At 38.7% G+C, this 26,155-nt stretch overlaps 1 protein-coding gene across 1 annotated transcript in view; it reads right to left on the reverse strand.

Moving 5' to 3' along the window:
• PARD3B (par-3 family cell polarity regulator beta) overlaps positions 1-26,155 on the reverse strand; it is a 972,625-nt gene that overhangs the window by 450,539 nt on the left and 495,931 nt on the right. The window contains exons 5-6 of the mRNA XM_028510082.2: positions 12,919-13,007; positions 4,385-4,471 (exon numbers count right to left, since the gene is read on the reverse strand). Coding sequence (XP_028365883.1) covers positions 4,385-4,471; positions 12,919-13,007 — 176 coding nt within the window. The remainder of the gene's footprint in view (positions 1-4,384; positions 4,472-12,918; positions 13,008-26,155) is intronic.

Below are 26,155 nucleotides of genomic sequence, written 5' to 3' on the forward strand. Positions count from 1 at the left end.
GTAATATCTAAATTGAATACTGAAGTGTACTAAACTTGTGTATCTTTTAGCTTTTTCTCATTTGAGGGATTTCCCTTCTCTGTGTAGTGTGTCAGGTCCTAGATGTATCTCAGGGTAAGGGAAAGATATCTTCCCCAGGAGTAGTTTGCTGAGCGTGGAGAAACTGCCATCTCCTCTTCTCATGTTCTCTCTTTTTTCCTCATCATTCTCCCTCATATAGAGGCCTCGTGTGCTTCTACATAGTGCCTTCGCATTACAGCTCAAGTCTAAATAACATATGAGCACACTGAACGCGTGAATGAGGGTCAGCCATGGAGAAAGGGCCATCGCTAATAAAAGCAAAGGAGAAAAACAATCTTCCTGTTTGGAGCAGCCACAAAGTGGAGCTTCTGCCTCCAGGGCCTCAGTTTGCTTAATGAGCTCAAGTCATCGCAAGGTGGCAAAAGGAGAGGCACATGCAGTGGTACTTGGAGCTCTACTTCCGAAACGTTCAATGAGTACAGTATGTGTGTGCCAGAGAGAGAACGGCAAAGAGTCACACCGCCCATTGCAGGGAAGGCTCAGGGTCGCGGGCCCAGAGTGTGGTGAGGTGTCCCGCTTCATTTCCCAGTTCTCGTAGGTTAGTGAATTAATCTCATTCTGTGTGGAACAGCAAAGGAGCCAAACCTGGCATTTGATAAAGGACCTGAGACTCAAGTTAGTATTTTTAAGATACTAATCCTACCTTAATCTCCTAACATAATATTAAAAGTTGAACTATTTGACATGCAAAAATAAAAAAGTAAAAGAAATAGAACAAAGTAGTGTTTCTTTTCTAAATGAAACAACTCTGTAACAGTTCACATTTTGGATTTTTGTTATGGTGGACTCAATAACATGATCCATTAGGGGACTCACATGTGGTTATAAACTAGTTTATGTAAGCGATATTTTTTTAACAAGCATTCAAGTCTTCCTTTAATTTAATTCAGTACATCATCAGTCATGTAATGTTACTCCCTAGGATTTAATTTCACATTTTGGGAGATGAATTAATTCTTTCAGGCCACTGGGTTGCAATTTAGCTGGCATATTACAGCTGGAGTATGCTATGTGAACCCCCTGATCTAAATAACCTAACTTTCCATGAAAAATTTATTGACAGAATAAGCCCAACTCTAAAAAGCCATGTGTCAGAGGTAATTTTGGTAAAATGTAAAACTGACTGAATTTATTAGTTGGTCTCTGGCGCACCACTCCTGCCTTCACTCTTCCATGGAAGGAATGGATTCCCACCGGTTTGATTTCACCCGGACCAGTACGAGAAGGCTCCGAAAAGACTCACTCATTACCCACTTTGCCCCAAACTGGTGGGCTGCAGTAGCTGTCTCATTTGAGACCAAGACTCTCAGGGTTTAAAGATTAATGCTGTGAGGAGTTACAAACTAAGATAAATCAGTTAATTTGCATTAATAAAGGGGGCTGAATTCCACTGCCCTGCAGAATAAGAAGGGTAACAATTGCTTCTTGGCCTTTGGGTAATCATTTAGGCACCACCCCACCTCTCCCTGGCGCCTGACATTCTTCCCACAGAATCACATGGCCAGGATGACTGTACTCGCTTAGCATGTTTATCTAAACATCTGCTCTTCTCACTCTGTGTCACTCTTTACCCATCCCTTCCTTCTCTGTCATGCAATATTTAGCTGTTCTTACTCTGAAAGTAAGGTGTTCGTTTTTATTTACTGAAAAACAATTAGATTCCATGGTTTTAATTATAAAACAAAACCACGTTGATTGGTTTTTAACTAAAATTAAGTTGTTTTTTACCTGCCGGAACTCATTTTTTGTGTGTGTATTTGTTTTGTTTTTACTGCGCAAGCCAATGGTTCTCCATACAAGCAGCATTTAGCACCCTGTACTGTGTGATATCTAATGAATCCACTGAGCCTTTATCTAATACAACAGCCACTGTATTGTAGTTGGGGCATTCTAACTTAGATTAGGTTTCTAATTCAACAACAGGTGTGGCAGTATTTAAAAAAACATTGGAGGCAAAGCCAATTACAGTAGTCCTAGTAAATAATTAAATGTAAGTTCTAATTTAAACTAATGACACAAACCAATAAATGGAAGGAAATTAAGGACTAAGTATACCACTGTGACCTTAGCTCACCGCCACCCCTGCTCACGCAGTGCGACCATATGGCGTTATGAAGTCAGACACTTGTTTGACACACTCTATACGTGGTTGCATCTAGACACATGGGTTGAGTTAAGTGTGCTGTTTCAGCCTGGACTCATTACTTCTTAACTTTTATTGGCTCATGTCTCCACTTCCATATTATTTTTATGTTTTTAAATTAAATTTCCTTTCTATAATACTAGTGGATAGCCAAAAAAAAATTTTTTTACACAAGTATTTCACCAAGTTGCTGAACAGTTGACCATGAACTTACAAGTTTGTTGTTGAACTAAGCTTTTCTGTTGTAGCCAAAATAATAATAATAATCCTGATAATTCACACGTTTATATGATGTGTGTTTTACAAGGAACTTTCACATTGTTAATGTCACTGAATGCTCACTACCTTGGTGTGAAATAGGTATTCGCAAGAGGCAAATTTAGGGGACTCGCTCGAAGTTCTAAAAAAGAGAGCACTGAGAGTCAAATCCAACTGTTCTGCGTCCAAGCCTAACACTCTCTCAACTATTCCATGAGGCTTCTGCTAGAGATCACAACCGGGAAGCAGAAGGGAGGAAATCAATAAATTCTGGTGTGTTTTCCTCATTTGAAGTGAGAGAAGGTGATTTCTGGTCTAAAGGGTCAATTTGTTTTCCAAACTATTGAAAATGAAGTATGGTGATTGCCACGTGGTGTGTTTCTTCACGGTTTGGAAATCAGGATGATCTTGTGCTCCATTCCAGCTTCATTAAGCTAACGGGCCTGGTAATTTAACCGCTCTGGTATTTCACAAAGCTCTCTCACTGCACTTCTGCCAAAAGCCATTAGACTTTCTCCTGACAACTGGGTAAATACTCTCCCTGTCTATCAAAAACAACCTCGGCTTGTCCTGTGCCATCACCCGTAACATTTATAAACACGCTTATTAACACATACAGGAAATGAAACAATAAAAGCCACTAGTTTTCCAGTTCATTTCTTTTTAGGGAACATTCATTCCAGCAACAGCTTGGCATCAGATGTTATTTGCAAAAAAAAAAAAAAAAAAAAAAGGTGATGACTTTGCAATTACAGGTAGCAGATGGCTACCTACTCAAAATAATGCCAACCAAAATATCATGAGTGAATCTGCTCTTCCCACTACATGGCAGACTGAATTGAGTAAATATTCAGAATCAGTAAATTAATACTATATAACCTTTGGGAAAATTTCTATTTTAGAGAGAGCAATGGAGTGAGAGCAAGTCAGGAGATACGGATTTTGTGTGACCTTGAGAAAATCAACGGATTTTTCTGGTCTTTGGTTTCCTCACTAAAATAGGGCATTCTGTCTTTTCAGTGATGCATTTAATTTAAGTCAACAAATTTAGTAAACTAATTAAAATCATGTCCTTTGAGATACTGATTTTCTTTTAAGTTTCTTATAGTCCTTGTCAGTATCGATTTAGTGCTAAGGCAGTCAGTCATCTTGTCGAAAAGTGACATAATATCTAATACTAGTTTTGTATGGTCATTAGAGCGGTATTAGTAGGAGTATTATCTCTCAGGTACACCCTTAATTTCCATCGGTATCCAGTTATATAGACATTAGTTTCAAGAAATGCTGACACAATCTAAATTACCACATAGCAATATAAACATTTTAAAGGATGTGGTAAATTATTTTTAATTGATCATGTTTTATTTTTTAAAAATAAATAGTCTGATGGCATTTTACTGCTATGGCTAAAATTATCAAAACCTATATAGCTTCTGATACAGCTACTTACAATGTTATAATGTTATACTATTTATTATTCTAAAGTCTATATACCAGAGGAATGTCAGGAAATATAAATTCGGAGTTACTATATTCACTTGTTTTAGTGTATTTTACAATATTGAAAAATTCAGTCGCAGTATAAATCTAACAACATGTGAACTCTTTTCCAAGTATTCTGTTTATGACATATTACTGATAAGAATACTTTAAGAAAGTATTTCATAATTAATTGTAAATGCAGCAACTGAGATTTATTTTTTCCCAATTCTACTACATCTTCAAAGTAAATGATTTGATTTTCTTTCTAACACATAAGTGGCCAACAGAAGTATTATCTGGAGATGTCCATCGGAATAACAAAGATACACACTTAAACCTCTTCTGAAAAATATTTGGGAAAATGAGCGCCAGTCAAATTTTTCATTAGCATGAGCTTTTGATACAAGAAAAGCATCTTACCTTCCACTCAGAGAAGAAAAGAAGGGCACTACATGTATCCCCAGGGGGCCTCCTTCCCCGGAAATCTCCACTGTTCTTGTCATATCACTGGGGCAGAAAAAAGTAAGAGCAACGATGAGTCTCTGCTAAAAGACCAGATGAGGCACATCAAAAATTTTTTTAGGTTTATATCAACTACTATAAATTTAACAGCAGAGATAAAAATCAAAGGGGTACATGATTTATAAGATTCGAGAAATAAAATGTTTCAAAGACTATCTGATTTCTCATTTTTCCCCTAGAAGAGGAACAAATGGAAATGACTCCCTACAAAAATAACTTCCTACTTAATCTACATAAATCAACATATTTAAAAGGATGTACACAAAATAAAATTTCTCCCCATTGAGACACACTTGAAAATTACTGTACAGATGAGAAAATTCATAGAACTAAGCACATCTATGCTTAATCATAAAGTATGATTCCTCCCTAAAACAGAGAGAAAATGAAATAAAATATGGATTTATTAGAAAAAGCACAAAATTATATTTTAGAGCTTTTTGAAGCCACATTGGTAGTATACATGTGCATGTTCAAAGCATTATAAAGCAAAATTTAAAGTTGCCTTTCAATAAAGCATCAGTTGTATTCAGTGGAACAATTCCAAATTTTCACCTCCTATATTTTTTTTAGCGGTAGGAAAAGAAGTTGCAAAGCCTGAAGAAAACGTATTACAGAAAGAAATAGAAAGCCTGACCCACCTAACCTACTCCAGATTAAGAAAAGGATGAGCTAGAAACATTAATGAATAGTGTGTATGTCTGAACCGTACAAGACATTGGGAGCTTTTGAGTAATAAAAAAGTGGAACTAACATGTTTTTATAAACATGAAAAAGAATAACCGTGAACAATTATTGGCTCCTTTAATTCCAGAGAGAGAAAATAAAGTTGCCAGAGGAAAAATGATAAAGTTGAAGCATACATCCCACTTGCGGAAATTGTAAGCAGGTCTGTATTGTTTCCTATTTACATGAAAATGACCTGCAAACTAGATGTCAAATTAAGAGCTACAGCTGCCAGAAATGCTTCTCTGCTCCAAATTGAAACTGGTGAAATTTGGCTCCTTGCTGGAAAGTTGAGAACAGCATTAAGAAAGCAAAATGCCTGATGAACTCTCGCTGCATGAAGTATTCTCTAAATTATCAGCAATCTAAAATAAATACATTAAATATATTCTCATCAGTGGCTTAGGCTTATTTTTAATGTGTTTTCATGGCAAACCTATTATCATTAAGAATTGCAAAAAGAAAAGCATGTCAGTTTCCAACACTTGTGAGATATGATGGAATTTCAAATCTGATAATAAATTTCAAATGAATCGTGCTCAGATATTGCTGATAGATTTGAAACTTGTTCAGTCAGGCAGGTTATATCAGATGCCTGGGATAAAAGTTAGAAACAAAACAAATCTTAGAGTGATAATATCATGGGATAAAATAGATTCTTCTCTGTACTTTCTGTATGAGAATATAGACATTGTATGAATGTATGTATCTAAAATACTATATAAATGTATGCATTAGAAGTCATGAATATAAATTGTTTGGTGGGAAGAGAATGTTATATAGCTTTTAATGGGCCACAAGGCAATCATTTTTATATAATAACAGATATATAGTGCATTTGAAGGCATCTCAGGAAGACTAAACCCAAAACATTCACATTCTAGGGTTACTGTGCTGTGTTACAGACTTCTAAACACAGAGACTAAAATCCTATTTAACCTTGAAACTTTATTGTCTCTGCCTTCATGATGTATTTTTATAGTTTTGTACTTAGAGCATAACTCTTATCTTTCCTAATAAATGTATTAAGTATCCACATGCTGATAGACTCATGTGTCTCATATAAAGGTATGTGGAATGTGTTTAGTCTAGAATAGAACTCAAGATTTCAGTTTAAGACGTTGTAGAATGGCTTTATGCAATCTCGTTTTTTCTATTTTGCAAATATTTCTCTGCCCTACTTAAAACCCCTTGTGTGAACTTGACTTCTTTGTATCATACTGATATTTACTCATTAGTCATTATCAATCCACTATTTTTATATTCATGTAATAAAGTAAATCTCACAATCTGTTAATCAATCTTGTTTCAAATACTAAAAAATTGGGGGGATGCACTTTTAAGGTTCATCTCAACTTTGTAAGATTTCCTTTCTCAATATTTCAAAATAAACATTTATGCTATCTTTACACATGACAACACAATTTTTGGCTTGAAGGATATTTGACAGCTGTTAAATTACTACCATAAAAATATTATTATACCAGAAAAAAACATATAAGACTTTTAATTTTGTGGATTGTAATATGCAGGCACTTTTAAAGAATTAGATCTATTTAATATAGACAAACATTGTAAGTTTTATACAGACCATGTTTTACCATGCTTTTTATAACTTGTTATCTGTTATTTGTTTCAAGATAAAAAGAAAAGCATTTTAAAAGAGGATGTCTCAGAAGCCAGTTCATAAAATTTTATTTATTTTAAAAGGGAAAAAAACCCACACAGTGTTATATATACTTAACAGAGTACAGTAGAAATCTCTCTATATATACTGTTCATGGAAGCCAAACCCAGCAAATAGGGCTAAACGCAATATCTTATAGAGTGAAAATAAGCTATTAAGGCTATTTGTTTAGGTAAATTACAGCACAGAGTTCAGGGACCAGTGAGCAGGATATACACACATTTATTTACATATGCAGGGGGAAGCTGAGACTAGAAAATGAAATGAAAAGCATATTCTAGCAGCAGAAAGAGAACAGGATTGGCCACTACTTCTGAGAAATAGATAAGAAATGAACTGTAGGGTAAAGGAAAATACTTCAGTTATATAAAGAAAAGTTGAGTCCTGCCTGGTGTGGCTCAGTGGACTGAGTGTCGGCCTGCAAACCAAAGGGTCACCGGCTCAATTCCCAGGTCAGGGCACATGCCTGGGTTGAGGGCCAGGTCCCCAGTAGGGAGTGGGTGAGAGGCAACCACACATTGATGTTTCTCTCCCTCTCCTTCTCCCTCCCTACCACTCTCTCTAAAAATAAATAAAAATATTTTTTAAAAATGTTGGATGGTTTCAATACAATCAAAATAGCTAAGCTTATACAACTTTCTATGACATACTAAAACAAAAGCAGATAGTCAGAAAACATTAAGTCCAATAATAGTATTAAGAAAGCTAAACCTCCTGAGATCCAATGACAAAACTGATTCAATAATCACTGGAACCAGCTGCTACCTATCTAAGAGTTTAGGACAAAGCGATGGGTGATGGTACAGAACCAGTGGTTAAAAATGAGCCTGCTCTGAATGGCTATTCTGGGAAATCGAGATGGAGGGGGTGCCTTTGGTTAGAGTGACGTGAAGCTTGAGGGAGAGAATACTGTACAACGAGAGCTGCAGATGTTTGTATGTCTTGTTTCTTCCCACACGGCAAAGGGACAGCGTTTTCAACATTATGGTTATTTAACTCGTTTAGGGAGGGAGGAGACAGGACTGAGGGTTAGGGAGGGGAGACACTTGGTTCCCAAAGGAAATCATGATTCACTTACGAAATTCAACAGGAAGTATATCCTAGTAGTGACGTGATGTCAGGTATCTGAGGAAATCATTTCAACTAAGACCAAAAGCATCTGTTTCCTTACTTGTACAACGAGAAAATTAAGATAAATCCCTAATAGAGTTGTTGGTTCTAAAGAAAAAATAGAGAAGCTAACAAATATGCATTGTATGTCAGTATCTGGTATATGCAAGGGGTTCAAGAACTACCAGCTATTAGTATGATTATCAGAACTTTCTACAGGAACAAATGAGCTTATGGATTAAAAGGGAATAACCTATTTCAAGCCTTGCAATTTTTCTCAATTGATTTCCTCAGTAAGACTTAAAAAAAATCTTTAAATACTGTAGGGCTGAGGAGCATTTCTTCACGAACCGACTGCTGACAGCAAGAGAGGGGACAAAGGGCTGGAACGAATGGACAGAAGGCAGCAGTCAGTGTTCCTTAGGGACCAATGCACAGATCTGTCACACGCAAGGGTGTGAGCCAGGAGCTGCAGAGTTAAACGTCCGAGAGGAGTTTGCATAGGGCACTGAAGTCGACCTGATGGTAAAATGCGAATATACTGAGTAAAAATACCACAAAGGATTTGTTGTTGATGATGGTGGGATTCACTTAATTCACTTGAATTCAAAAACTATTAATTGAGTAATTCTAATGGGGAAGTTCTGCAAGGAAAAAAAAAACAAAGGGCCCGAGGAGTTCATAACCTAGGAGGCAGGTTAAGACAGGTAATAAAAAATTATGCAAAGAAATAAAACAGAAGCAATAGTAATAGTAGTACCTTCTCGGTGAAAGGAAGCTATCATCGGGAGGCTCTGTGCTAACTACATTCTGGGTATTACACCAGGTACTCATATCAAATGTATGCAAGCACTTACACCAGTTCCATTTTATAGATAAGTAACCTGATGCCCTGAGGAGTTAAATAATTTGTCCAACATCACACTGTTTATATAAGGTAGAGTCAGGAATCAAACTGGAATTGACTGCATTCCAGAGCAGTTGTTTTAAACCAGTCTGGCATGTACTTCAAAGCAGAGGCACCTTCTGAGCAGGTTCAGAACAACAGGGTACAGGACCAGAAAGGGAAGCTGCAATCAGGAAGGTCTTCTGAAGCAGGCTGCATGTGAGATGGACTAAGGGCAATAGGTCTTTGATCAGAAGAGGGAAGAAAGGTGGCAGAGGTTGTCCTCAAAGAAAAGCCATCTGCACTGAGGCTGTGAGCCAGGATGGTGTGGGCACACGATTGGGGGTTGGGGGGAGGGAGAAAGGGAGGGGAAGATGGAAAGAGTGAGCGAGAGAGAAGGAGAGAAGGGGGAGAGTAAAAGAGACTGACTGATTGTGGTGGGTAGGAGATAAGGTTGAACCATTAGTTTGAGATCAAATCTCAGAGTGATGTGTCAAATTCTACGCTGAAAAATTCACACTTAATATTGTAGAAAATGAAGTCAGTAAAGGTTTTAGGACTATGGAGCAGTGTGATAAATGCTGTGGTTTAGAAATATATACCTGGCAGTGATAAGTGTGATCACTTAGAAAATGAGAAGACAAGGGAGAGACTGGTACTGGAGACAGGAATTAGTAAATTACTGCAATCATCTATCTGATAGGCAATAAGATTTGAGCAATGGTCATAGGCATGCAGCATTAAAACATGGAGGAACTTTGAGATACTACTTTGAGATGGACTCTGCCAGAAATTTGCTAAGTGAATGGATATTAGAGGAAAGGAGAGAATGGGACAGAACGTGAGGGAGGTTTGAAGCCTGGCAAAAGAGGCAAGTGTGGGGGAGGCGGATTCGGGGAAGTGTCAAGAATGAGGTAAATCAGGAATGAGATCGAAACTAGGGAGGAGGGGAAGGTCTCTGGCAGCCATCACTTGCTATTTAAAAAAGAAGCTAAAGTGTAATTTTATAAAGAAAAAGTAATTCCTGGAAACGTCTTGCTTCATTGTCTTCTTAAAATCAAAGTTGGCCTGGCTGGCATAGCTCAGTGGATTGAGTGCGGGCTGTGAACCAAAGTGTCGCAGGTTCGGTTCCCTGTCAGGGCACATGCCTGGGTTGCAGGCCATGACCCCCAGCAACCGCACATTGATGTTTCTCTCTCTCTCTCTCTCTCTCTCTCTCTCTGCCCCTTCCCTCTCTAAAATAAGTAAATAAGTAAATAAATAAAGTCTTTAAAAAAGATCAAAATTAATCGACTAGTGATTTACTGGAGATAGATATTATAAGACTATTTGGGGACTACCCTCTAAGTGTTAGTTTCCTTTAAATACATATGTTTGTGTTAATAATGGATAACCAGTTGATAGTTATGCTTATCATATATGGAGCAATGTATTCTATCCATTCAGTCATCCAGTCAACAAATATGATGCTATTCTATTCCAAGACTTGTATCAGGTGTCAGGAATCTTAGTCTTGAATCCATAGTCTTGTTTGAACAAATGACAAATAGTTACAATAAACTGTAGTATACAATTGCAATTCATGTTCATTCAGCCTTTCATTTAGCATTGTACTAAGAGTACTTGCCAATAGTGTATCTCGTAAGAATGAGTTCAAGTAGTGAACTCACAAGAATGAGTTCAAGACATTTAGAGATGAATTCTGCAAATGGTTTACCTAGCGTCTATGCCACCTGCAGGGAAGTAAGCCCGAAGTCCTACACTTTGGCCAATCTCTGTGGAATACCAGACCCTCCTTGCCCTTGGAGAATGCTGACCAGGTAACTCAGCTGCAAATGGCTTCATAATGTCTCTTCTGTTGTTTCATCATCACCCCATACCAGTTAGAACCAATGTCCTCTCCTACGAATGTAGTTTCCAAGTCTTCCCCTGCTAGCTATTTTTCCCATGCTGTTAAGATTCTTCTGGCCCAAGAGTCTCCAAGTGCTGGGACTTTGCACACACTCTGCCTTCCGAACTTGGCCTCAAACTGACTTCGGCTGATTTCTCCCATGCTGGTGCTGACCACATGAAGTTCCCTAGCTCTAGTTGTGCGGCATGAAACTAAACACCAGGAAAGTGCATAAAACAGGTAACACTAGTGTCAAAAGATTTGGAGATGGGGGTGGTGGATGTAGACTGGGTCTTTAGTGGTACTTAATTGCTCTGAACTTTGCAATTCCTTAGCTGACTAAAAGTGATGATAAAACACAGGTGAGAGGCAGTTTTGATAATGAGATCATACCTATATTTTAATTAATGTTATTTTAAAAAATTCCTATACTCCATTTCTCTTAATTCCTCATACCTAGCCAAATCTTAGCTAATTTGATTATGCAGCCATAAACTGAATAATTGGTCATTCTTGACAACAATGCACATAACATTTAGCCATGATGTTAACAAACTTCACAAAGTTAACATTAAAAAAGTAAAATTAAAGTCGAATAGAATAAGAGGATTATATTCATTATTCCTACCCCCCCAAAAATAACAATCTTTTTTTTAAATCGATTTTTAGGGAGAGAAAGAAAAGGAGAGAGAGAGAAACCCTGACTGGACTGGAGATCAAACCAGCAACCATGGCACAGCCAGATGAGGCTCTAACCAAGTGAGCTGCCTGGCCAGGGCCATGCAGAAACAATCTTGTCTAGCTTCTGAAAAGATAGGTCCCTGAAGATTTTCTGTATCAAATTTTTATTATTGTGTAACTCATTAATCAAAAAAATCTACATAAAGAGTAACTATGTCATCTGGCTATAAAATACAAGCTTCAGGAAAATCCGCACATTAAAGCAGTGTAATAAAGCATGGTCACATATATGTTTTTAAAGCTAATGCCATGTAAAATATTTGCCATCTATTAGTAACTGGACTGAATTAAAGGAATATGTTGATTAAATGAGTAGGTGAATGACCATCAGAAGCATCACTTTCTGGTGTTGAAGCCAACAATATTAAATATGCAATAACTTTCATTGTATAAAGTGTAAAGCAACTTAGAATGATAATGATAATAATATAGATAATGATAATAATGATGTACTAGTAGCAAATGCTCACAGGGCTTACTCTGACTCAGGCACTATTCAAAGTGCTTTACATGTATTAATTCATTTAATCTTCATACTAATCCTCTAAAGAATTTAATATTATTTCTGTTTTACAGACCAGAAGTGAAGGCAAAGAGAGATGAGTAAATTGCCTAAGTGATTAGAACCAGTTAACAGCTGGGCTGGGAATTGAACCCAGGTAGCAGCTAGGGCAGAACTGGAAAATTAGTGCAGAGAAAAGAAGTATCAGTCCAGATGAGAGCAACAGGCTTTGTATAATAAATTACTTACATTAAAAACATGTCCCTGGCTGGTGTGGCTCAGTGAAGTGAGTGCCGGCCAGAGAGTAGCCAGTTCGATTCCTAGTCAGGGCATATGTCTGTGTTGTGGGCCAGGTTCCCAATTAGGGGCATGCCAGAGGCAACCACACACTGATGTTTCTCTCCCTCTCTTTCTCCCTCTCTTTCCCTCTCTCTAAAAATAAATAAATAAATAAAATCTTTTAAAAAATATGAAAAATCTTGGCTGATAGGCTGGATTCATTTTATACACATCAAATAAAATACTGCAAAATTGTTAAAAGATAATGCAAAGCAATATTCAAAGAGCTAATGCCAAGGTAAAACACTCAACCAAAATGCACTTTACACTATTGTTCAAAGAGAAGAGAAAAGTGGTTAAGAAATTCAGGTTGCAGAATTGTTGAAAGGATTGAGGCTCATCTGTGTATATGCTTGTCATGAAGTTCCTGTATCATATAGAGAATATGAGAGTAAAGAGTAATTAAGTTAATTAATTTTAGAATTGGGACAGGTTTCGCACCACTATTCTAATTATCTTGATCATCCCTATAAAATAAAAACACCTATAAGCTATGAAAGAAACAAACACTGAATTGAAGGGAAATATCCCATTCACACAAAGAGAATACCTCAGTGCATCCTTAGTTTTCGGTGATGTCAGTAGTTCTGTCTGCACACCATTCATAACTTCCCCATCTTCTAAGTGTTGTATGGAATCCTGTGGAGAAAGAAACCCATAAGCATGTGGATGCTATGTATGTAGAATTGAAAATTTGAATGAAATGTCTCAACATGGAGAGTAAATGGTTTTACTCTGGATATATACAATATGCTCCAATTTCTCTGAAGACTGGAAACAGGTGTTAATCTTTTCAGTGCTTTCCATTTTGTTTTCTCTTCTGTTTGGGTTCTGAAATACTCAAATGGGCCATTTACACAAGGCAGTATGTGAAGAGCTTCGGAATACATCATTTAGGGACCTGCTACTCCACCATAAGCTTTTGGGACTCAATGTTCTCAATCAGCAAAACAAAGGGGTATCAAAGGGAAGGTGCCATTGATGTATTAGCTTCAAAATACTGTACTTATTTGTGTCCCCCTCCCCCAGTGACACTAAAATATGAGAAAGCAAAATCCATGGGAAAAACGCTGCCTGGCAAGGTCACTCTGTCAAAAGTGTAATAGGAATATCGCACAAGAAGAAATCTGGAGTTCTTCGTTTGGTATGAGCCTTTGATTCTGAGGATGATCTGCATCACAGAGAAAGCAAAATTAACCATTTGATCTCTAAGACGGTAAACACTCTTCCCCTACAGAGAGGTAAGAGTGTCGGAGAGGCCCTTTACTCCAGGACAGTGGTAAATTTGAGCTGGAGGTCATATGAGGAGAGACCAGGCTCTAGAAAGCACACCTGATACAGATCTCCATTTATGTACAACATTAGAGCTCCATCAGGCTTCGGAGCGGCACTACAATGAAGTAATTCGGCAGATACGCTGCTGTTCGGAAGCAGAGTCACAAATAAACATGTCAGTCAGGGACGCGGGTTTCAAAGAAACAACAGACCACATGGCGAAGGACCCATTCTTCGCAATCGGCACCTGTACACAGGGCTCTCACGGACCTGAAGGTACCATTTCAACCACAAAAACACAACATAGGAGTTAAGAGTTGGCCATAACAGGATTAGGTTAATATCTTGAAAATAAGAAGACACAGAGCCACAACTTAAGCAGCTTGTCATAGTGAATCAAGCGAAAATACAAACGTATTTCACTTTTAGACGAAGAAGCAACATTTCGTATAGGGATTGGTAGTTTTATGAAGGACTTGCTGTACATAGATTTTTAAAGAAGAAGTATTTGTTTTCTCCTCTCCAAAGATCAAGAAAGGCACCAAATCTTAAAAGATTTGAACACTTTCAAGCATTTGTGTTTTTATGAAGGGCTAGGTACAGGTTTACATAGAAAAGACACAGGGCTGGGCAGGTGCAAAAATACTTAGGAAGACAATTTAACAAAACACCGACCGAATTTGTGCCTGTCACACATGTCAGAACATTTGATGTCAAAATCACGAACCTTCCCAGCTGCCTGTTTTGCACAAGGCAGCACTCCAGGAAGGCACGTCCATCCATCTCGTCCTCCGTGTGTCAAGCACGGAACACAGCAGTCATCTAAGAATGTTAATGGATGAATGAGCTGGGTGCAACTGAGTTAGTTTTCAGTTGCTGTTTAATAAGTGACCCCCAAATTGAATGGATTAAACAAATAAACATTATTGTTCATTTTCTGAGAGTCCAAGATGGAGAAGCAGCCTGTCTGGGAGGTTCGGGGGCGGCAGCTCTCATGAGGTGGGGGTCAGATGCCAGCAGGACCTCGGCTGCAATGCCCCCAGGGCTGGACTGGGGTTTTCAGACCTACACTTCCTCTTCTTTTTTTTTTTTTTTTATAAAAGCTTTATTAAGATATAATCCACATAACATTAAGTTCCTCCTTCTAAAAAGCACAATGCAGTCATTTTTAGCTTTTTAACAGTGCTGCACCTATCTCCACTGATTTTAGAACAATGTCAAAGCCCCCAAAAGAAACCCCAGATGTATTAGCTGTCACTCCCCATGCTCCCTGGCCCCCCACTGCCCCTAGCAATTGATTTGCTTTTTGTCTCTAAGGGTTCTCCTTACAAACATTTCACATAAACAGGATCATAACATGTGCAGCTTCTGTCTCACAGTGTTGTGTAATGCTCTCAAGTCTCATCCACGCTGCAGCGTGGATCAGTATTTCCTTCAGTTTTATAGTCAAATGATATTTCACTGTATCGATACAAGGTCTGTCCAGGAAGTATCCAGCCAACACACCATGCAAAATGGAGACCTTTATTGAAGAAGATACAAGAAGCAGTGTACATAGGACAATGACACCTCATCTAAGTAGGCAACTTGGGACCTTACACAGTTCTCCCAATCTCCATTAGGGGCCACGTCATATTTTCCTGAATCTCACTGACTTTCTGAAATCTCTTCCCTTTCAAAGGTGATTTTAGTTTGGGGAAAAGCCAGTAGCCACAGAGCATCAAATCTGGGCTGTAGAGGGGCTGAGTCACCTAGGTGATATGATGTTTCACCAAAAAAACTCTGCATGAGACATGATGCACGAGAGGGCGCATTGTTGTGATGAAGCTGCCAATCACCAGTTAGTTGCCCATAGAACCATCTGAACAGTTTCCATGGAGGAATGTTCAAGCTTAATGCAAAATTTGATGCAGATCTGTTGTCACTTTGAATGTGATGGGCACACAGTACTCAACTGCACCTACCGTCCCCACTGTCTAGTACAGTGAAGTCGACATTGTTCACACACACATTCCAGTCCATTCTCTCTGGCTGCCAGGGTACATAGAAACCTTTCTCATTGTATTAACAATGGCTGGACTTTTTCCAGAGAGACCTCATATACCACATTTTGTTGACCCACTCAACTTGATGGGCATGTGTTTTCACTTTTGCTGATTATGAATAATGTTGCTATGGACATTTGAAATAATAGTCAATTATGGAATAATGTTAACAGAAAGAAGTTCTTGTGTAGGCATATATTTCAGTTCTCCTGGGTATACACCTAAGACTGAAACTGTTGTATCATATGATATGTCTAGGTTTAATATTTTCAGAAACTGCTATACTACTTCCAAATGTATGCACAATTTTATATTCCCATTGGCAATGTATGAAGATTCCAATTTCTCTGTATCCTTGCCAAAACTTACTTTCCTTTAAAAATTTTGTCCCCATACTTTTGCATGTGGAATGATTTGTATTTTTGTGATGTCTAATGATGTTGAGCATCTCTTCATATGATTATTAAACATTTGTATATTTTCTTTTGAGACATGTCTAATTACATGAATTTTTACTATTGGGTTATAAGAGTTCATTAAATTGCTATACAAATTCCAGTTCTCCCAATTTTTTCCCTTTGCCCTCCTCCACCCATCTCACCCCCCACTCCCAGAGTCAATTCCCACACTGTTGTCCATGCCCATGGGTCATTCATTCATGTTCTTTGTCTAGTCCCCTCCCCTTCTTCCCATCACTATGCCCCACCCTCCTCCCCTCTGGTCACTTTTAGTCTGTTCCATATCTTTGCTTTCTTTTTTTAAAATATATTTTATTGATTATGCTATTACAGTTGTCCCATTTCCCCTTTATTCCCCTCCACCCTGCATACCCTCTTCCACCCACATCCCCCCCTTTAGTTCATGTCCACGTGTCATAAGTTTAGCTTCTACATTTCCCATACTCTCCTTACCCTCCCCCTATTTATTTTCAACCTACCTTCTATGCTACTTATTCTCTGTACCTTTTCCCCCTCTCTCCTCCTCCCACTTCCCTGCTGCTAACCCTCCATGTGATCTCCATTTCTGTGGTTCTGTTCCTGTTCTGGTTGTTTGCTTAGTTTCTTTTGGTTTTGCTTTAGGTGTGGTTGTTCATAATTGTGAGTTTGCTGTCCTTTTACCATACATGTTTTTTCTTTATCTTCTTTTCTTAGATAAGTCCCTTTAACATTTCATAAAATAAGGGCTTGGTGATGAGGAACTCCTTTAATTTGACCTTATCTGAGAAGCACTTTATCTGCCCTTCCATTCTAAATGAGAGCTTTGCTGGATAGAGTAATCTGGGATATAGGTCCTTGTCTTTCATGACTTGGAATACTTCTTTCCAGCCCCTTCTTGCCTGTAAGGTCTCTTTTGAGAAATCAGCTGACAGTCTGATGGGAACTCCTTTGTAGGTTACTCTCTCCTTATCTCTTGCTGCTTCAAGAATTCTCTCCTTCATTTTAATCTTGGGTAATGTAATTGTGATGTGCCTTGGTGTACCCTTTGAAGCACATAAAACTTTTTAATTTTAATGAAATTTAACTTTTCTTTTTTGTTGCTCACATTTTTGGTGTTGTATCCAAGAAACACTGCCTCCTACAAGACCACAGAGATTTACTCCTGTATTTCTTTCAAGAGTTTTATAGAATTACCTATTACCTTTAGGTTAATTACTACTTTGAGTTAACTGTTACATATGGCATGAAGTAAGGGTCCAACTTCATAACTGGCATATGAATATCTAGCTGTGCCAGCACTATTTGTTAAAAAGATTCTTTTTTCCCCCAACTGAATTGTCTTGACACGCTTATGAAAATTCAGTTGACCAAAATGTAAGGGTGTATTTCTGGACCCACAGTTCTATTTCATTGATCTTATGCGAGCCTCATGCCGGTACTACACAGTCCTGAGTATTGCAGCTGTGTACTAAGTTTTGAAACCAGAAAGTTTTTCTCCAATTTGTTTTTTTTCAAGTTTGTTTTGGCTACTCGGGGTCCCTTGCATTTCCACATGAATTTTAGAATCAGGACATCAGTGTCTGTAAAAAAAAAAGAAGCCACTGGATTTTTTGATAAGAACAGCATTCAATCAATCAATTTATGGTTTTATCCTTTTAACAATATAAAGTCTCCTAATCTGTGAACAGTTAGTAGTGGTTGTTACTTGAAATAAATATTCTTTTTGGCTTTGTAATTATGCATAGGTTATATATCTCCGGGACGACAAAGAAAACATTGGCATTTTTGCTCTAAAGTTCTAACTAACTAGTTTTGCCTCTTGATCCCTCCTCCACATGGGACTGCCATGTTGGTCCCCAGCCGACGGAAGAAAATAGCATACTTTTGGGATCAGATCAACATTCTTCAAGGTTAAAAAGACTATTTTTCTAGTTCTAGTTAGATGGTAAGTAAAGACTCTATTTATGTCAACAACATACTTAATGCTCCAATTACATGGAAATGTCAATTAGAATTTGAAAGCAATATTGGGCCAATTGCTACGTAATGATCTGCTCAAGGGTAATTCTGAACTGACTACAGTTTTAGAGCAATCATGTCAATAACTACAGATTTAAAAAAGAACACACACAACACAAACTTATATGTCCGAGAGTCGAACTAGTTTAAAAGTAGCATCAAAAACCCTTTGCTTTGCCACAGCTAACAAAAAGGGCAATAAGTGTAGGTTATCATCTCAACTAATGGGCAGCATTTGTCACTTGCCAAAATCACATCTATATATTGCAGTAACAGAATTCTCTGATATTCTGTAGCGATGGGGCCGGCAGACAAATGCTTAGGGCATCCTAGACGGACACAAAGTCAATTCCAAATTTACTTCAGCAACACGGCAGCAATGCAGGACTTCAAGAGGTACAGGCCAGGACCGTTCATTCATCAACAGAGTTCATAAAATAACTTTTTCTAAATATTAAAAATAATGGAGAAAGAATAATTTAGGAGCATTTAGGATTTTCCCTCAAGAAATTAATTACATGGGGATATAGTCACAAAACCAAAGATATCTAAAAATAAAAATTATATTTTTCTCATAGAGTATTTAAATGACTTTGAGAAAAAAATCTGTAAAACTAGGACTTAATTTGCAAGTGAAAGGGAAAAAGATCACTCTGAAGAAGCCGAGGTGTAAACAGCTGGTACTGAAGGGCCACGGTCAGTTTCGGCTTTAGACCCGAGGAACAACATGTGATCTCAAACCCTCAAATGTGCTCTAGGAAACACAATGGTGTGAGAAGCTCCATACTTGACTTATTAACAAAATTCTTACAATTTTTATTTTTAATGTTAACTTGAAATAGAGGGATTTGATCAGCTGCATGGAATATTAGGGCACAAAACTACTTCAAAAGGTATTTTGTCCTTCCCTCTGGCCACATTACAATCCTTTGCCCTTCCATAAAGTTCAGCGGCAGGTCGTGCCTCGGTAACCAGGCAGAGGCCTTTTAAGAAGCTTGTTCTTTGCTTCTTTTATCAAAACAGGGGACAGACTATCATGTATGGTTCTCGCAAGAGACAAGTTTAATTACTACAACTTTTAAGAAGTGAACTTTTTTAGCAACACCTTCAGGATCACGGGAGCATTTCTGACAGGCAGAACGAGTTAGATTTAAACATCCCCGCACTATTTTTAGCTTTAAAATCAACACTTAACATAAATATTCCCAAACCAATTAGCAGCAGCTGGAAAGTGAAGGTGTTTACATTTAGTGAGCAGGAGTGCTAACAACCGCCAGCGCTCACAGGCAGCATGGAGGGGCCGCGCACCAGGCGGGGCTCCCCCTCTCCGGGGTGAGCGTGGTGCTGGCGCCAGGCTATCCTTTCACAGATCACAATTGGTGCAGGCCGCTGACCTCATCCAGGAGAGGGTGTTCGCTATGCAGCATCCTTCACGTCTACGTCTCCACGTAAACTTAGCACGTTTGATAAAACTTTTGGGAAGAAAACCCTACCCAAATTGTCATTGCTTTACCCTAGCTGACCACAGCCATAAAACAATATTATAAACAGTTTTACAGCTCAGATTTTCATCTCTCAGGTGAGGACTAAAATAGACGTCCCTTTGACGTACACTAGGCGAAAATACACAGCCGTGATTGCTTTCCCCGTCAGTGCATTTCACCCATATTTGCAATGACTTGCCCACAACATTTTAACTGCAACTGAGTTATGTTTCAAAAGTTCAGGTGCATTTTAAAACAAGGTTTGCATTCTGAAAAGTCAATTGCACTTTTTTAAAAACTGCATGTGAATTTTAGAGTGAACGTAATAGAAAAATTACACAGAGAGGTTCCAAGTGCCACATATATGTGTCTGGTATTCATACATAAACAATGTACACATAATGGATAAACATAATGTAAATATAATTTTAGGCATACTTTCAGAATATTTGTTTCAATTTTTAGAACAAGAATATCTGTGCTAAAGTAAAAACAAGGTGCATATAATAAGCCCACATATGAAATGAGCATGCATTTTGGTAGTCAAGCAGTTATTCAAGCATGGTCTAACAATTGTTCGTCATGCCTTGGTCAATGCATTTCATGGAAACATCTCTCAGCTTCACAGACACTACCCCAAATGTTTCAGTCCTAGTAATTTAACATGCCCGTAATTTATTTTATATATATCAAAATAAACAATTAAATATAATAAAATAAAGAAATGTAAATTATATAATAAAATAATTTAATATAACATGTGATGATATATAATGCATATTAGATTATATATTCATATTTCTAAAAACTGGCTAGACAACTAGAGATTTGAAAAGTGCTGAATCACAAGTTTCTTAAGACTAATAACTGCACTTTCTTTTATTCAATACTTGTACTAGAGCTCCGCACACTCGAGTGTGAGTCAGAATCACCTGGAGTCCTGTGACAACACATTGCTGGGGCCCATCGGATGTTCTGATGGAGCAGGTGCAGGGTGAGGCCTGTCAGCTTGCATTTCTAACAGGGTGGTGATGCTGCCAGTCAAGGAACAATGCTTTGAAAAATGCTTCCTTAACGCAACTAGTGCACATCCTCAAAAACCCTGAACAATGTAAACAAAGCCCCGGACACACTGTGCTGATGACGAGCTGGCCTAGTCAACTCATTTCAGAGCTAAGGAAACTCAAACCCAGAAGAGAGCAACTGCTCCCTTTCTGCCATAGCGATAATGACAAACCCAGGACCTAGGATCCTTGATTCTCAATTCAGTGTTCTTTCTGTGAACCAGGGTCAATGGCCAGAGAGTTAATAAGTGTGGACCTTATTCACTTTATGGATCCTTTAAGCTTTCAACAATGCTAACAAAACTCTAATAATGTCTTGAACATACTTTACCTTTCTTTCAAAGATTTCAAAAACATTTCACATGTAACTAGATGCATATTTGTAAAATCCTAAACAATTTTTTTGGCATTCATATTTGAATTTTATACATGGACATATTGAAGTACAAAAAGATTAATATTTTGTCCCAGGTGAATCTAAGGGTCAAGGAAAGAACCAAGATTACTTAGGACTGGTATCTCTTAAGAATTAGACTTGCATATAAACATTTTAAGTATATTTACCTTGTAATTTCTCCTAGCTACTAATTTTAGACAAATGGGGTAAGGAAATAATATCATATCATGATTTACATGAAAAAAAAATCAAGTGTTTCATTATTCTAGAGATTGATCTCTAATAATAGCATTTTTTAAGTAAAAAGTTTTGTTTTGGGAACACAATTAATTGGATTATAAATAATCTATTAATTACTCTCTGGCTAATCTTGAAAGCAGTCAAAAACACCAGCACCAAATGGGTTGCTGGAATCCTTGGCTGCGTGGTGAGTGTGCAGACACACACACGCTATCGCTGCTGAGCCATGGGGTAAGGTACCTCAGTGCGTGTGGGGTAAAACTTTTGCACTGAGTTTCAACAGCTCTGGGCTTTGTACCCTGAAGGTCAACAATCTTCCAGTTGACTGTCTCACAGAGCTTGTGCAGTTTTGGATTATGCACTACACAGGTGAAGCACCACTGACTCGTGCCCTGGCATCATCCCACAAACCAAAAGGTCATGGGTTCTATTCCTGGTCAGGGCACATGCCTGGGTTGCAGTTTCAGTTGCCAGTCAAGGTGGCCATGCAAGAGGCAAATGATCAATGTTTCTCTCTCACATCGATGTTTCTCTCCCTTTCCTTCTCCTTCCCTTTCCCACTCTCTAGAATCAATAAATGAAAAAAAGAAAAGAAAAGAAATACCATTGACTCTCAACACACTCACATGAGTTGGCCACATCTGTGTCCAAGAGATACTGAATGGTTTTAATAGATTTAATACAAATAAATTTGAAAGGAGAAAAACCAAGGTACAGCAGTAAAATTAAGCTCTGGTCTGAGACAAAGGAGACAGAGTTTCCAATATTTCTCTCACTGCTTTGCCTGGTGACCATACACTTAGTTTCCTGGCCTCACTTTCACTATCTGTCAAATGGGGACAAGAAGACTTCTATTTCCTTTCCAGGTATAAAATATCCCAAAACTTCGTGGAGGGACACCATAGAGTCAGGCGGGCAAGCCCTCACTAAAGAAACAATAAAATTCTTCGACAGGTAAATTTGAGCAAATATTTTCTTGGAAAACTTCCCTTGAGAAGCAAACTCTCACAGAGATACACAATTTTATACTTTCTCAACATACTGATTCTAAATAACGTTTGAGGAACAAGTCTGTGGCATGAATAAATAAAACTAAAGCCTTCCCTCCACACCTCATTTACTTTCTTTACATCTTTCCATGACACTTTCTCGGACATCTCCTTTCCTTATTGTTAGTAATTAGCACAGTTAGAGTTCAGTGTTAAGATTTCCCAGTATTCTGACTGAGATTCGAGAAGACAAATTTTAAAATAAAATTTAAAAAATGCATACCTTTTATACATTTGCTGAGTTTTTGGGGGGTGTGTGTGTGTGTGTGTGTGTGTTTTGTTTGTTTGCTTGCTGTAGAAGTGCATACAGTGGCCTTAACTACACCTGATACGAGACAATGGCAACACAGCTATGAGTTTTAAACAAGGTGGGGAAGAAGGGGCAAATTCGGTTTGGTTGGTGAGAAGTGAGTGGACTAGATACATTGACCAATTTCATGTAAATATCAAAAGGGAAAGCCAGTCTATTTCCTATGCTGTGCTTCACACCCCCGTGACTATGGAACTGTGATGGTGCCGGCTGGGTATTGGAAGTATCAGGGGAGAACTCTGTAAAGTGATTGTCTAACTACTACATTGTACACCTGAAAGTAATACAAAATAATACTGAACATAAACTATAGTTGAAAACATTTAAATTTTTAAAAAAATATTAAAGCAAAATAAAAAGAAAACCACTACTGATACCGTGATCAGCAGTTCACTGCTCTGCTGGTCTTTCCAGCAGAAGACCAACACCCATGGGTGTGCCACCTCCCACTCAGATGAGGTTTAATGAAGAGCTGCTTTCAAACCCTCAGATCTGTGCAAGTTCAGAAGTTCAACGAAGACAGTGTGCATGCAACCCCTACATCAATGTCCACTGTTTCTTCCTCACGCTCAAACAACATTTTTTAAGAATGCTAAAAATAAGAGTGGCAAACAAATACATTTTTTCAAATACAAGACTGACACCAACAGGTCTACAATGACTACTTGGACTTACGATTGGATTATTTTCTCCAACCAGTTACAGCTAATTTCCCTGGCTCTCTTTATCATTAAATGCTACCACACGACTTGCGCCCAGCACCTCAGTTTACTGAGATAATGCCGCGTATTACCGAAAGGATGAAGATTCGGGGCAACAGAGCACACGCTCCCATCAGGTCTGCTTCGGATCATGCGTCCATCACACAGCACATGATCAAAGGTATTGTAAACATCTGCTTCTCCTCCCTTTAATCTCTGTTTAAACTTCCTCATCTTCTCAAATATTTAGAATACAGGTTTGTCAGAATGGGCGGTTTGATGGCACCAGGGCCTCATGTATAACTCCAAACCATCACTTAACGCTGGTAAAAATACATAAAGACTTGATGACGCCGGAATAATTCAGCAATTATAAAACATTTCTAGCTGAACCACTTTCATTTGGCTGGCTGAAATATATTTCAGTCAGGTTTGACTCTGGTAAGTATACCACACGCTTTTAAGTAAAGTTATATAGATTCTGGGTTTCCACAGGAGAGTGCAAACATTGAAAAAAATTCATTATTTAGGGAATACTTTCATTTGCACGGGCATTTCACTTGTGCTGCTGGCACAGGCACATGCGAGCAAAATCCTCACTAGGAGAAGTTGCTGCAGACACTTTTGCATCAACAGACCAAGTCTGTGGCTGTTTCAGGAAGGGAAAAAAACATAGGGACTTATGTGGAGGCTTAGCCTATTTGTATGTTTCAAAGAGAACTTCTCAAAAATAGAAAGCCAAAATTCTCTGTTGGAAAATCCTCTGTCATTATCAGGAGAACCAAGTTTACAACTCATCTTCATTCATGAATAAGGCATGTTCAAGGACTTTGTAAAAAAGGCTTTCTTATTGCTTACACACGCAGGCATTTCACTATCTTCTCATCCAGCTTACATGGCCAAGTGCACTTATTTCTCTCCTATGACCCTCATATATTTTCCCACACAATCACTTGGCCATTCACTTTGTCTTTTTTGCACTTCACTTTGTGACACCTTTATTGGAAGCCTCTGGTTGCAAAAACTACCTTACTCGCTTATGTTGTAAGGTCTACTGAAAATAAGCAATTTGGGGAAGAATTTTTTTTGCAGACTGCCTAAGATGCACTTGAAGCAATCCTAACTATGACATATATGAAGAATGAAGAACAGCAGAAGGGGAAAAGCACTGTATGGAAAAAAGAAGTGGGTGATCCAGAGCTGGCTGCATTTTGGATTTTAACAGCACATGGAAAGAGCTTTAAAAAAGGTGCAGAAGTCTGAACTGCTGACAACAGCTGGGTCACGGGTAGCAGTCAGCAAAAGGTTTGTTTTTGCTTTTGCTTTTGGACATAGAGACACCACAGCAAGCTGGAAGAAATTCTGCAAAAGGAGCTATAGACAAATCAGAATGTACTGTAATCAGTCTAGGAAGCCACTGCCTTTCTATTCAAATACAAATACCCTTTACTTAAAAGTGTTCACAGTGCTTCAGGGGTTTGGGAAACCACTATCCTATTAAACAGATCACTTAGGTTAACTGTCAGCAGCTAACATGTAAGCTCCTTGAGGGCTCACTGATATATCCTCAAAATCTAGACGAATGCTCGGCATAGACTAGATGCTCAATGAATATCTGGACACACCAGCTACCTAGAACACCTCTGCCTGTCTGGCAAACACCCACCCATCCTCTAACAGGGTGGGCCCCTTCTTGCTGAGCACTCCGCACAGACCCAGTGTTGCTCCTCAGGGCTCCCTGTCTGCCATGCAGCAACTCTCCAGCGACATTCATCTCAGGGTAGGCAACGATTCCTTTACAGGTCTGTCTCCCTTGCCTGGTTTGATATCCTTAAGGTGGGGATGTAATGGGGTGCTGAGCTAGAGGCCCCCAATAAGGGGAAGTCCCTCACTAACCTGGCTGGGGGAAGCAGAGCAGGGCCTTTGAGAGTTACTTCGCATATCTAAAGAAATTGGCCAGTGTTTTAGTAATGCTAATGGCTGTGTGCTCTGATACAGGGAGATGGGCTGACTCTGACCCCTGATGAAGCCGTGAGGCAGTGCCCCCACTCCCTGCACCAGCAGCTTGAAGGTGGCTCCTAGGTCACAGGGCCATGCCTGGCCAGACCAACAATGGCAGCCGAGGAGGGCAGGAGATAGGAGGAAGGGCAGATGTAACCCAATGTGGGAGGAGTCAGAAATAGGGTTAGGGAGGAAGATCCACGCTGGGATTTAATTTAGGCACAGGGCAGCCATGCTGTCTCAGCCACCTGGTTTGAAAGGATGCAGAAGGACCCCTGCTGGCCTGCCATGAGGAAATGCCTTGTGCTTTTGGATTAGGAGCAAGAGGCAAGCCAAGCACCGGTGACTGCAAGAAGCTGGAATACAGACGGGAATCTGACCGGCTAAACTACAGACTTCTACTTCTTTTCCTGAGAGACAGCACCCCTGACTGGCCTGGTCTGGCAAGGGGAGGCAGGACTGTGTGTTTGTGGGTGTTTTTAGCTTCAAAAGGGAGTGGGATGTAATGGCAGGATTCCACCATTACTCTAACCCTGTATAATTTTTGAATAAATAGTTCCTTTTCTTTTCACAAGACCCTGGCATTGGGGGTCACAGTTTTTTAGCGGCAGGCAATAGAACCCAGAGGAACAGAACCCAGAGTGGTTCTGTTTCATGGAATGTGTCTTCTCAATTCTTGTATACCTATCACCTAGCACAGGCCTGAAAAATGATAAATATTCCACTTCAGAGGTGTTTACTTTATAAAGAAATCCTTTCCCTAGA

The sequence above is a fragment of the Phyllostomus discolor genome, chromosome 4 (assembly GCF_004126475.2).
Source record: "Phyllostomus discolor isolate MPI-MPIP mPhyDis1 chromosome 4, mPhyDis1.pri.v3, whole genome shotgun sequence".
NCBI lineage: Eukaryota > Metazoa > Chordata > Mammalia > Chiroptera > Phyllostomidae > Phyllostomus > Phyllostomus discolor.